This window comes from Lissotriton vulgaris, chromosome 11, assembly GCF_964263255.1.
Source record: "Lissotriton vulgaris chromosome 11, aLisVul1.2, whole genome shotgun sequence".
Classification (NCBI taxonomy): Eukaryota; Metazoa; Chordata; class Amphibia; order Caudata; family Salamandridae; genus Lissotriton; species Lissotriton vulgaris.
This window is the reverse complement of record NC_141699.1, coordinates 992467449-992480952: the sequence shown is the minus strand read 5'-3', so window position 1 is coordinate 992480952 and position 13504 is coordinate 992467449. Positions and strand designations below refer to the sequence as shown.

General features: G+C 42.5%; 1 protein-coding gene across 2 annotated transcripts in view; it reads right to left on the bottom strand.

Moving 5' to 3' along the window:
• CCNL1 (cyclin L1) overlaps positions 1-13504 on the bottom strand; it is a 218975-nt gene that overhangs the window by 110521 nt on the left and 94950 nt on the right. For both annotated transcript variants that reach the window (XM_086944229.1, XM_086944230.1), the window contains exon 4: positions 5941-6061. In XM_086944229.1, the coding sequence (XP_086800355.1) occupies positions 5941-6061 (121 nt within the window). The remainder of the gene's footprint in view (positions 1-5940; positions 6062-13504) is intronic.

Below are 13504 nucleotides of genomic sequence, written 5' to 3'. Positions count from 1 at the left end.
CTCCATCAATAATCCTCCAAATCCCTATTGGGAAAACATTTGTTTCCATAACGAATGGAGAAAGGAGAAGCTGGAGTAAAAATACTCCAAAGAGGGAAATAACGAGGGACCACTCATGGGCTTGGATCGCGTAGAATTTGAATAGCCATTAACAGGAATATCGCCGGAAACACACAAGACAAATTAGCTGTAATAACAAAAGAGCATCCAGGGATAGTGGCCTTACAAGAAACCTGGTCTATAACAAATTTTGACCATGAAGAATACTACGTATATGATATCCCCGCAGAGCAGGTCGACCAGGGACACGCGAAAGGTGGGATAGCAATACTTATTGAAGGCTACAAGTGGGCTCAAGAAATAATCCCAACTGAGTCAAAGAATTTTCCAAGTATCAAGATCAAATTTGGGATCAACCCACTAGAAAACCCAAAAGATCTTATCTTCAATGTTTACATCCCTCCCCAGTGCAAAAATGGATGCACTTGCTATAGAAATACTCGAAGCAATCAAAAAGGTAGTAGAGGGACAAGGCTATCCGTCACTTTTTGTCACAGGCGACTTCAATGGAAAAATATCAAATGAGTTGCTTGAAAAATGGGCAAACTGTGACAAAGAAGCAGCTCTGGCGATCTCCACCCCTTTATTTCCCAAAGAAAACAAAGCCGACAAAACAGGGAAAATCCTATTAGCCTCACTCCCGACGTTAAATGGAGTAATATTAAATGGCAATGTAGAAGGAGACATTCCTGCATCATCCACAAGACAAGGGAACTGCAGCTCCTCAATCCTGGACTACAGGATTTGTAGCTCGGATCTGTTCGGCACAGTTTTTAAACTTAAGATTACCTTTCCACAGGGAAGCGATCATGCAATGTTGCAAGCAGATACAGAGTGGAAAACACAACTTGCATTACCAGGTCACATGTATACTCATAGTACAGTTATGGTCAATCAAGCCCAAGGACGGATCCAGTGGAATTCATCGACACTCAACAAAATTATTAACGCAATAGGCACGACACAACCATTACAGACAACTCACTCTACAAATCCGAAAAAAAACTTTCAAATTGTTACTAAAAAGCGGATACAAAAATTACAGGAAAAACTAAAACAACGGGGCCCAACAAAGAACCAAAACATAAGTCTGAACTTAGTCAATAATGCAAAGCAAATAAATAAACTGATAAGGTTGCAGTTTCTTGAATACTCTGCATCTAAACAACTAGAAATAAACATATTGAAAAATCAGTACAGGAGAGAAAAAGCAACAAAACAAGGAACAAATCCAGGATAAAAACTGGGTTGATAGGCAGACAGCAGCAAGACAGAATAACAAACGTGCATACTGAAATATAATTGCCAAAGAAATAGGCACAAAAAAGTATTACAAGCTATCCCGGTCTGTTGAGGGTTCGGAGGTCTAAAATAGGGCGCCACTTTCCTGATTTTTTTCCTGATAAGGAAAAAGCGGGAATAAAAGCCCTTCCCTTGTAATCGAGGAACTACTTGGCCAGCCCCTTTCTGTATCATAATTTTGACCTGCGCAAACAGTTCCTTCAAATGTGCTGGGGGAGGGCCAGAGGGTGGGAGGAAATTTGAGAAATTTGCGAGCGTGGCACTTTAAGAGGACATCCAGGACCCAACTATCTGAAGTTATCTTTGACCAATTGCAGAAGTGCTGGGAGATCCGACCTCCAATCTTCAGAGCAGGAGAACACTTGCCCCTGGGAAAGTCACTGTTTTTAGAGGTAGCAGCTCCTCTGTAGGTGCTCTTACTTCGATAAGGCCTGGAATTGGATTGCCTATTTTTAGTTTGATAGGAGTAGCGCTGCTTGTTTTCACCATAGGAGCGGTACTGCGAGGAGCCACGAAAAATGGAGGAAGAACCCCTGCCACGTGCTCCATGAAAGGGCCGCTTCCGGTATTGGAGAGATCCCAGAGCACGAGCAGTGTCCGTGTCCTTCTTGATTGGCTCTAAGGCATCGTCCACATGCTTGCCGAAAAGTGACTCTCCATCAAAAGACAAGTCAAGCACCCTCGCCTGTACTTCTGGCCGAAAAGCCGGAACTTAAGCCAGCCCTGCCTTCGTAAGACTGCAGCACCTGCGAGCTGTCTGAAGCCCGAAGAAATATCAATGGCACAGTCTATAATTTCAGAGGTGATCTTCTCTCCCTCCTGTACAATCTTATGACCTTCAGCCATGGAGGATTCTGGAAGTTGGTCAACCAAAGCAGCGATCTCTGACCACATCTGACTGTCATATCGTCCGAGGATGGCCAAGGACTTTGCCGCCCTGACCGTCGTGGCAGCCATAGTGGTGAATTTCTTCCCAATGGTATCCAGGCGGCCACCCTTCTGATCCGGTGGGAAGTCAACAGAGTTGCCGGTTTACGCGACCTCTTCTGGGCAGCCTGCGTAATGACAGAGTCAGCCTTAGGTTAGGACACAAGGCATGCCAGTGAATCCGCCTGCGCCTTGTACTTCTTGTCAAGGTGCGGAAGCACGGCTGGGATGGAGTTAGGCGTTCCATAAGTTGAAGCCCCTCCTGCCATATGAACTCAATCAGGATGGTATGTACTTGCTTCAAAGGTTGATCCTTGAAGTCATAAAGGAAGCAGTCCGTTTGTTTGACATCCATAGGCAAGTCGAAATGTTTTGCGGCTCTCACCATCAAGTTGTGGAAACCCCCAATGTCCACTGGTGGAGAAGCTAGGGGAGAAGCAGGAGGAGGAGACGGTGTCTGGGCCCGATAGTTGTCCCAGTCTGTAAGGACAGCGCCGTCGTCCTGGTCCGTATCATGGCGGACATCATCATCAGTACCAGGATCTGGAAGAACTGGCTATTTTGGCTGAGCAACAGAAATTGGCTCTTGTGCTGGAAGAGGCGGAGCAGGAGAATTCTGTGCTGAAGGTGGGAATCAGCGATTATAATCGTCTAACATGTGCTGAAGGTTCGATATCAAAGACACCGGTATTTGTGCCATAGGAACCTTGTGGTTAACATCCAGCTGGTCATCATGAACTTGGAAGAGTGAACCCCGGTCATCAATGTCCTCATCCTCATAGTCCTGATATTTTATATTGAGCTCCGAAGGACTTACAGCAGGGCGAAAGGTGTCATCAACATAAGAACCATCTGAAGGTTCCTCCTCTGCAGACGCAAATAGTTGAGCAGGGGGGCGAGAATCACCTTGAAGAGGACTCAAATCCAGCGGAGCGGAACGTTTCACAATAGAAGCCGTCACCACAATAAAGGTTGTTGCAGTCTCCAGAGAATAGTGACTGTCGACGAGCTCGTGGTTGAAACAGTCGTCGATGGATTTGACAATTCAGAACCAGGCGTCGAAGATGAAGTGGAAGACGTCGACGGAGCCAGGACTTTTCCCTTCGATGGTGCGGCTGTCATCAACGAGGTTTTCTTAGTCGACGAAGGCGGTGCCGTCGACGAAGGCGGTACAGTCGACGAAGGCGGTACAGTCGACGAAGGCGGTACAGTCGACGAAGGCGGTACAGTCGACAAGCGACGCGTCGACGAAGCCTTAGTCGACGAATGTTTCTTTGGCAAGGTAGTCAGGAGACGGATTTAATCGCCGTCGACAAGCTCTTCACAATGGAGGTTATGGGCCTAACCTCTTGGTACGCAGTCGACGAGGAGGACGTTATCGCAGTCTTCGACGACAGAGCATGTAGTCATTGTAGGTACAATGTCGACGGTTCTTGTCGTCCTCAACGAGCACGTCGACGAGCTGGTTTTCGGTTTAGATGACGAGGGCCCAGCTTGGGACTGTATGCGTAGAGGCCGGCAGATCCCGTGGGGAGACAGACTTTGGAGAGTCCACAAACTTCTTCCTTTTTAGGAAAGGAGAAGGCATCTCAGTCTCCGACCCACGCTTAAGAGAGGTCTTGGAATGGCAGGAAGACACACTCTCCACATCAGCTATAGGATTATCTGTAGTCTTCAACTTCTGTAGCCACAGAAGGAGACGGGCCTCTCTATCCTTCAGAGTCTTTGAAGAAAAAGTTCTGCAGAACTTGCAGTCCCTTACCTCATGGTCCGGATACAGGCAATAGATGCACTTTTAATGAGGTTCCTCATGGAACAGGCGTAGTTTCCCACATGAAGAACAGGGCCTGAATAAAGATTTCTTAGTAGTAGACATTTTTGTAGAAGTTGACAGGTTTTAAAGATTTGAAGAAAACTGAGTAGAGCTCAGGGTGACTCCCTTCACACGGCGTGCGGTAGAAAATCTAAGAGCTTGAGCTTCTGAGGAGAAGGTTCTAGAGGGTGCTGCAGCCTGATTGGCTGGAATGTGGATAGATATATATATATATATATATATATATATATATATATATATATTCTGCTCCACTGTCAAAAAAGACCGGACCAGCACTCAGGTTAGATTTAAACCATCCTCGGGTTTATTTGCGCAAAGTAACAAGATGCGTTTCAGCCTTAGCCTTCGTCAGAGTGTGTGTGTGTATATATATCTTCTCCTTAGACTTCTCAGCCGTGTTAGACACCATATCGCACCACACCTTTAAGATGCTTCACCACATTGGAAACCTTGCTGATGAGTGTCGCCCACTAGATGAAAGACAGCTGAACCCTCCTTGACCGAGGAAAAACAGCAGCCCAGGTCCTCCTAGATTGAGCCGCGTTAAACTCCGTATCCCCCACACCATTAAGAGGCTTCACCAGATTGGAATCCAAGGAGACTCCCTCAAATGGATCACCAGTCCAAATGGACGAACAGTCCTTCACCTCCTTCTTCGAATGCTAGGTAAGGTCTTCAAGTGGCTCCCCATCAACACCGTATGCATTGTCACTCAAGCACTACTCACCAGCAGGTTGGGCTACGAAAAGGCACTATACATAGTAATCACTTCGCACCTCCTGAAGAGACAGACCATACAGAGCTCATCCTTGAACTCCCTAAGCAGACCCACATCACCCTACACCTCAAGAAGCTCCACTGGCTCCCCATCCAGAAGAGATGTCAATTCAAGGTGCTCATCCACACCTACAAGGCCTTACACAACCAAGGACCAGCATACATTAACCACTGCCTGAAAATCAACAAACCCTCTAGAAACCTGTGCATACGGAAGGATTTAGGACTTGGCTGTTCAACCGAACCCTTCTCGCTGCAGGGCTCCCAGCACAAGGATACCCTCAGGGGTAATTAGTCATGCTACACAAATCCAGTTTGATTGAAGGTTAGTTGATACAGCCTTCTGATTTTCCGAGCTCAATAGGATGACCAGATAGATATATATAGATATAGATATATATATATATTTTGACATTTTACAATATAAGCACTGTATACAGCGGACTGGCTTGTGATGACATTCACATGTTTCCCAGGAATTACATTCTTTAATACACAACTCCAAATATATCTACGTCACATCAGGGCAACAATACATTCAATCATGCTGTATAATTGGTTTGAATTCTGGCTCATGGTATAGCAACATGGTGTCCAGAGGTATATCATTTAGGGAAGTCAGAGTTTTTTGGTAGCACCATTGAGTGGCTGGCTCTTAAAAACCCAAAACTGGGACATCCCACAATGATCGAAGTGGGAGTATAATTCTGCATCGGTCAAGGCTCCCCCGGAGAATTAAGATTATAAAAATGCACCTTTATATGCAGTGGCATCTGTTTTGACTAATATACCTTCTGCAACAAAAGAGACCCTCTGTAATTACTTGATAAGGCTTTGAAAACCAGATGTTAAATTTACTGACATTTCGGAGTGCAGATGACAAAACCCGTAACTGCCCTTGCAAATCCGGTTTGACTGGTCACCCTAAAGTGAGGTGCCTTGTCTATTCAGTTAACAGTAAATATCAAACCCTGAAAAGTTAAACAGTGTTCGAACTATGCAAATGATTAAGCTCAACAAATTAATGCCATACAACTCACCTTATGGGGATGCTTGACATGAACACAAAATCCCAATTCCTTTAATATCCGTCGCTCTGCTTTGATCACTTGATTCTTGGTGTTAATGTAGTTCTGATCAAGAATCAGTGGGCTTGGAGTCCTAATTTGTAGGGAATAAAATCAAAACTGGTTTGCACTTTGACTGTCGAACTTATGTTTTCAGTTTTCCCTGGCAACCATCTTAACAGCAACAGAAGCTACATTTTAAACTCCTGCAAACAAGTTTAAGCATTAATCTTATGCTGTCCAAGGTCATCCAATTAGGGATATCTTAAACTAATCACTATCTTTAACGAGCAAACTTGAAACTGTCACAGAGGGCAATTTGTATTTAAACATAATTCACCAGGTCCAGTCGCAAGCAAGAAAAAAGAGTGTGGGTTGTCCAGCAAGCTAGTCATACTGCACAATGTTATAGCTGGTAGACAAATGGGTCTGCCTCAATGTTCTCAGATGTTAAAGAAACTGGCATCCTGCTTACTACCAATGTCCTGCACAATGCCATGAAGTCCAACGTGTAACCATGCCCACAACAATCTATATGAAGAGGCACTAAAGTGAGGTTTGAAAAACACAGACTACAGTTTAGAATTTAGCAGTAAAAATGTGTTTAAGAAGAAATTGCTACTGCAAGTTACTTATTTTAGTAGCACTGATTTTAAGCTGTAGCTCAAATATACTGAGCTCCTAAACCTGCAAGCATATGGATTTCTCCTGCGATCTCACCCCACCCAACCCAACTAACTATGTAAAGAGTAATATTCCAGTTAGCTAGTTCACTGGACTACGAAGATTTTCTCATGCGCTTTACAGCTCTCTAAAATTAGACCACTTGATATGCTAATCAGCTTACATTCGATCACTCAATGTGAGACACAAAATATGGATTTAATGATTCAAGTGAAGGGCGGCTGGAATCCTCCAAAAGCCTGAAAACGAGGAATGGAAATTCCAACACAAAAACGTAATTCTTTACAAAAAAGCAAAAGGGTGGTAAAGCCTGGTCACAAATGCAACACATATTGGTAAAAGCTTTTAAAACGGAATTGCCACCTGCATGGCAATGGCCTTCAGTGTTAACGGCACCCATCCTTGCTGAATGAGCAAGGGCTCTAGAGTTTACTGCAGGTCAGATACTAATGATCAACTGCTCTATGGCCAGTGCACGGGTTGGGGTATCAATTCATGTGGCACTCATGGAACAAAAATGGAACTAATGGAGCACAAGTCAAAAAGGAATAACAGCAAACAGCCATGCACAAACAGTTGCACAAAACTTCGAAGGGCATAAGTGAGAGCACAGGCTCCATTAGTTCGTCATAGAAGTCAAAGCTCTCAGCAGGAAATGGTCCCAAAGGGATATGCTTAAAGAGCTATCATGTAGTATGTGAATAGAATCCGGTTTCTCAAAGCGACAAATGCTGAACACATAGTTTTGGCTAGCACATGCTTACACTATTTCAGAGATACATGGTAAGCGTTATTCTACCCAACTCAACTGATCCCAGTTGAGGTTTAACCAGTAACTTGCAGTTTACATGCAGATAAGTGCAGAACTATCACTATAGACCAGTATTTCTTTCATATTACAAAAACTAAACAACTGACAGGACATATGACATTAGAAGAATGTATTTTCTTCTAAAGCGGACTACAATGGTTTGGGCACCGTTAGGTGGCACAGGCAATTTTTTCTGCTTTCCTAAAGCTATTTCTACAAGATCCTACTACCACTTTGATTTACGAGCATGAAATGCAAATGCAAAGTGTAGAATAAAAAAAGAAATTGCCTATGAAAATCTTCAATAATCTGCGGGGCAGGAACTCAGTATAAAATGTTCTGCACAATGGTCAGTTTCAGATGATATAATATATCCCTTAGTGTAACCGCAATACAAAGATGCTCCACGTCTTAAGTATACCACACATAGGTCAATGGGCATCAATGATCATAAACTGATTACGGGCCTCATTCAAAGATTGACAGCCCAACCTTTGTAATGTTGTCGTGGTGAAGCTCAAGCCATACCAACCTTTGCTGAATGTCTAATCATCTACCTTCATTGTGGACAATTACACCCTTCAAGCTGCTCTTGCATACATAGCAGGGGCTGCTTCATGCAAAAATAATCCGAAGTGGCACGTGCCCCGTACCAGTTTGAAAACTGATCTTTTTTTTTTTTTACAGATACTAAAAAAATGGTCACCAAGTATCTATAATATTGGCCCTGCCTGCTGAACTGGATGCCAAGAGACAGTAGGAAGAGAAAAAAAACCAAAGCGAGACTTGAGGGCCAGATGGCACGTGAAAAAGTAGGCATAAGGAGGACCCTTCAGCAGAGAAGGGGCAGGGGGGCTGGAGCTTCAGGGGGAGTCGGAAGAAAGTCATTGCCCATAGCAGCAGGTGCATAGGCAGTAAGGACCAGAAAGACAGCAGGGCTTGGGTGGGGTGAAGGGGTGGCAGGTAGTGACGGGGGTAGACTGGCAAAGGTACATTTAAAGGGAAAAAAACAGCCACGGTTTTAATCACTTGCAGAGTGGACAATGGGAAGAGTCACTTTGGGGAAGGGCCAAGAATACAAGATTTTTTTTAATGGATGAAATAACAAGAAATTGGAGGGGTAGAAAAAAATGTATAATGGCACTTGTGTAATTAAAATTTGTAGCAATGCAGGCCAGCACTTATTTATTTCGCTGTTTAAATTTTTTTATTGAGATAGCTACGCACAATCGTAATGCAACCTGCAGTCGCTTGAGTTTATCCTGGAGATTAAGAACAACATACCTGAAGTACCCAATGTGCAGGGTTTTTTCTGAACAGCAAAGAGGTCAGTGCAAATATCCGGCAGTATCTGCTGTTGCAAGAAGCACATAACAGGGAGTCACTTGGACCCCCCCCAGTCTGAAGCATTACATGGGAAACATCCCAGCCAATGGGAAGAACCTTCACCTACATTTTCATGCATCAGAAGGTGAGGTGATCAATTAGGAATGGCCGTCGACTGATTTTAGGGAGATGTTTAACACACACCTGAGAACGAACCCCCCAAGATTGTCATACGATTAGTTACATCTATGCACATAACTGCTGTTTTTATAGATTCACAATGCATGGAAGGCATTACAGAAAAACAAAGATCTCTCGTGTGTATCACACTAATGCACTAATGTGGGGTTCTTAGGGGGGAAAAAACTCAAGCCCTTCTTTCATACTTGGGGAAGGGAGGTTGAGGGGGGGGGGGGGGGGGTGATCATTCAAAATCTGAGTAGAATTTCAAGACCTGCTAAATACGAAGATTATTTCTGGAGAAACAATACGAGCATGCCTGCAAAGTAGCAAAATAAATTGCTCTAATAATCTCTAGCTGGCAATATTACTGCAAAAGAAAAATCAATGCAGTACTACATACATAGGTGTCTTTGGTAGAAGCGGCTTCAAATTAGACATCAAGAGTACCACACCTGCATGTAACTTAACCCCTTCGAGGCTGATGACGAGCTGGGCTCGTCATGGCGTAGCCTCCTCGCACGCTGATGACGAGCCCAGCTCGTCACGCAAAGTGCGATTTGAAAAATCTCAGCGCAGGAGCGGAATTCCGCTAGCGCGCATGAGGTTAAATACAACACATTCACAGAAAGCGGTCCTTATTCCAAGAAACGATTTTCTTTGACTTTTGATACAACACTATGTAAACTAGCGCTAACAAAGCCAGCAGGTCTGGCTTTAATGCGTCAACGCATGTAAATACAGGTATACACATACGTTATTTATGACGTTATAGTCTGCCTTACTGGCTTTGCAACTGTTGGGTAAAAAAGCAGCTAAAAGGATTACTTTTGCATGGAATGCAAATAAGTTATTAATAATCTAATGACCGATATTGATGGTTTAGTAACACTTTCAAAGCAGAATACTACCTCATGCATTCCAATGGAAGGCTTGAAGGCAGAATAATCCACCAAAGAGCATGAAAAAAAACTAAAGGAGGGTACAACTCCTATGGGTGGAGCCAAACCCCACTGTGTATATTTTTAAAAAAAATGGCAACAATAGATATACAAATATATTCGCTATTAAGTCAGACCTAAAAAGTGTGCATAAACAATTAACAAGGTTTGAAATAATACGTGGCCAAAAAGGAAAGAAAGAGTGCTGGAAATCAAGCCAAAATCAGTTCGTTTTTTAAAACAGAAAATAGGTCTAAATTATCCTAAATAGTAGTACGAAAGTAGTGATGGGGAAACAGTTAAAAAGGTAAAGAGAAAAAAACAAAAAAAAAAGTGTCCCAAAATGAGACAAAAGAGGTGTCCTAAAAACAGAAAAACGCCCTCCAGTAAAAGTGGTACTATGCCATATAAAGGGGGCGGGGGGCTTTACAAACAGGAGCATAGGTCTAAGGCACGTGTTCCCTAAATTCAAACATTCAACAGAATATCCTATAGTGTTGGTTCATGCACAACACAAAACCCCCAAACTGACTTTCTGTAAAAGGCACCTAGTCACGAGACCAAACAATTTCAGGAACCCTGTAAGGAGCTATTGGTTTCAAATATGTGGAACTTTGAAAATAATTAACTGCAAAAATAAAAGCAAATTCAAGATATACATTAAGAAAAATGTAAGTTCGTACTCTCACTCATTTGTAGCCTGCTCAGATGAATTGCAAACAGATTCAGACCAACCACACACACTCCATCTCTCTTGCAAACTGCCATTTTCTCGAATCCGCTCCCTTGCTCCCAGTCTTATGCTCGGACTGCAAATTCAACGCACCCATTTACTCTTTCAACTCAATAGCAGTTATTGAAATGGTCCACACGTCTTTCCACTGACAACAACTCGATCTGGACTCCCAGGCATATTCTGACACATCATTTATCTCTTAGCCCTTTCTATTTGTAAAGCCGAAATAAAAATATTCTGTTTGCTGCAAAGCACCCAACAAAGAGGCTTAAATAATGAACACCTTGTAAAACGTAGAAACGTTTGTACATAGTCTTGCTTGTGCTCCTTTTCAGTTCAAACATAGCAAAATAGTGAGCTACATCTGGTGAGCACTGGTCTGCCAAAATCACCCACAGCTTATATTTTGCCATCATTCTGCTTGCATTTACAAAATGTCCACAGCAATCAGTCCGCACAGACGTCTGTTTACCCAGCTGCTGCACACAGCATTTTCAAGAAGTTGCCAAGGAGTCAAGGATGGCCAACTAATACGTATGGTATCAAGCATAAATATTTTACAATTTAACAAGGACTCCAGATTTTGAGATATATTATAAAGAACTCAGGACAAGGAAAACACAACAAAATGAACTTGAGTACGTGATAAAGAATGGAATAGCTGCAAATTGTTTGCACCAAAAAAAGTGCACAGATGACAATCTGTGTTCTCATTTTCTTAAAATAGGCCCATGGGCGAAGGATGGGGAATCACATTTTACATTCAACTGAAATATAAGGCCCTTTGATGATTACAGTGAAGAGATTGGGTTAGTGCTAATGCAACATGAGAGCAGGGCAAGTACAGGTATCATTATTTTGGCAATAACATTTTTAACTAGCTTTTCTTTACAGTACTGTTCTGGACAACATTTTCTACCTATAAGAGAGCGGATGCGCCTAAGCATGCACTTAACCTCACTACTTAGAACTGCAGCAGCATAGGCGTATCCTTCTCCCCAGATTGATGGGATATTTGTGCGCCTTCAGATCAATGTCTACCAGGTGAGGTAAACTAAACATAACTAAAACGGAGATATTTCATGAAAAGAGTAAGGTTGAAAGTACTAAGGTTGCTGGTGTCCCATTAAGCCATCAGATGCTCAGACGATCCCAGCGATGGTACCATTAGCACAAAGGTCAGGGAGTATTAGAGAACAGTAACAAATCCCCTGAAACGAATATTTTTAGTACACACTGTCTATACCAGATTAGACGTTTACCACTATCTGTATTGTGGTGTGCCATTTTGATTCTAAGCAGCTTGAAAAACAGTCAATTATGGTACCTAGCTGGTGCCGCATTGAATGGCTTGCACTGGTTACAGCACAGGTTGAGCAACCGTCAGAAAGGCAAGTAATCCATCTTAAATTCTTTTGTTTGAACTCTTCTCCTGGTATGCTGCATTAGATGCGGAGATAATTATCAGCTGTATATAAGCATACCGTTCATCTGAAATTCCACAAGAACTTCCCTAATCAGCATGCTTTTCTTTCATTTTCTCTAGCAGACGTCCGATTAGTTCCAACTACATACATTCTAACTGGACCCTAAACCATAACTAATTCTGATGAACAGCTAAGATTTCAATTTGTTTTTAGTGTATTGATTATTGGTCTTGTATCAGGTCCACCTTTCCAATGTAGAACTTTTTATGCAGAATGGGATTCCAATTTTGTATACAACAAAAAATTGCTTGGTCAGGCGACACAAACCTTTTGTGCAAATTCAATGGATGAAAGACGAGTCCGCAACAAACATTTAGTAGTAAACAATTTATTGCGGAAAAAAAACACTTCAGCTCCAGGTCACAAGTCCTTTAAAACGAAGGGGGGGAACTAACCAAGTTAGGCAGTATGGAAGGGACATCATGGGGCATGCCATCACAGCACATGAATATATGATCTGTGACATCGCAGGAAGTGACCTCTTTGGAAGTGAAATCCCATGAAGTGACATCAGATATTAAGACCCCACACATTTTTATCAGGAGTACATTTAAGCACATGACATTTAACAAAAAGATTTTGCATTGGGAGTTGAACCAAAAAAGTGGGGCAATACAGACGCACAATCTGGACCCCAACTAATACATTTTTTTTAATCCTGCCACTAAGAAACCGTCAAGGAGAAGCATGGTAGTAGATCTGTTCTTAACTGGTTGCAAAGTCAGCATTTTAAAATATTTTATGGGGTTAAAGCATCTGCTGCAGAGGTGTCCAGTAAACGTCAGTGCATAATAATGATGAGATAACTCGAGGGTAAAGCATTTGTTGGGGAGATCTGTGTTTTGTGTAGCCCCAGATTTGAATTAAAGCAGTATAGAAGGTTAATCTGTCTCTAGCAAAGCACATCATGTAACATGCAGATGAAAGATTTATATTTTATGTAGCTAGGTAAGTGGGTTATTGCTTTGAACACCGAGATCCCTTGGTTACTTGCAGTTCCTAAATTGTAATCCTCCTAATATAGCACAGTGAGGTATGAAGGGCATGTGACTCCACCTTGTAACCCTTACTTTCTCATGTAACATCTTGCACATTAATTTACACACTTTCATGATTTATTGTCAATGTATAATGTGTATGTTTTGTAAAGCGCCGACACCCTGCACTGGGAGGAGTAGCGCTATAAAAGAAATAAAATAGTGCTATATAAAATTATTTGTGTAAATACAGGAACAGGCCAACATCTGACATTCTTACCGGTCGTGCAATTAAATACAGAGACTGAACAAAGTCAAAAGCACGCCTCTCAATTACTTGTGAAGAGCTAACAAGCTCTGCGCGTTTGTTTCCCCTACATTGCATTTAAGTGTGA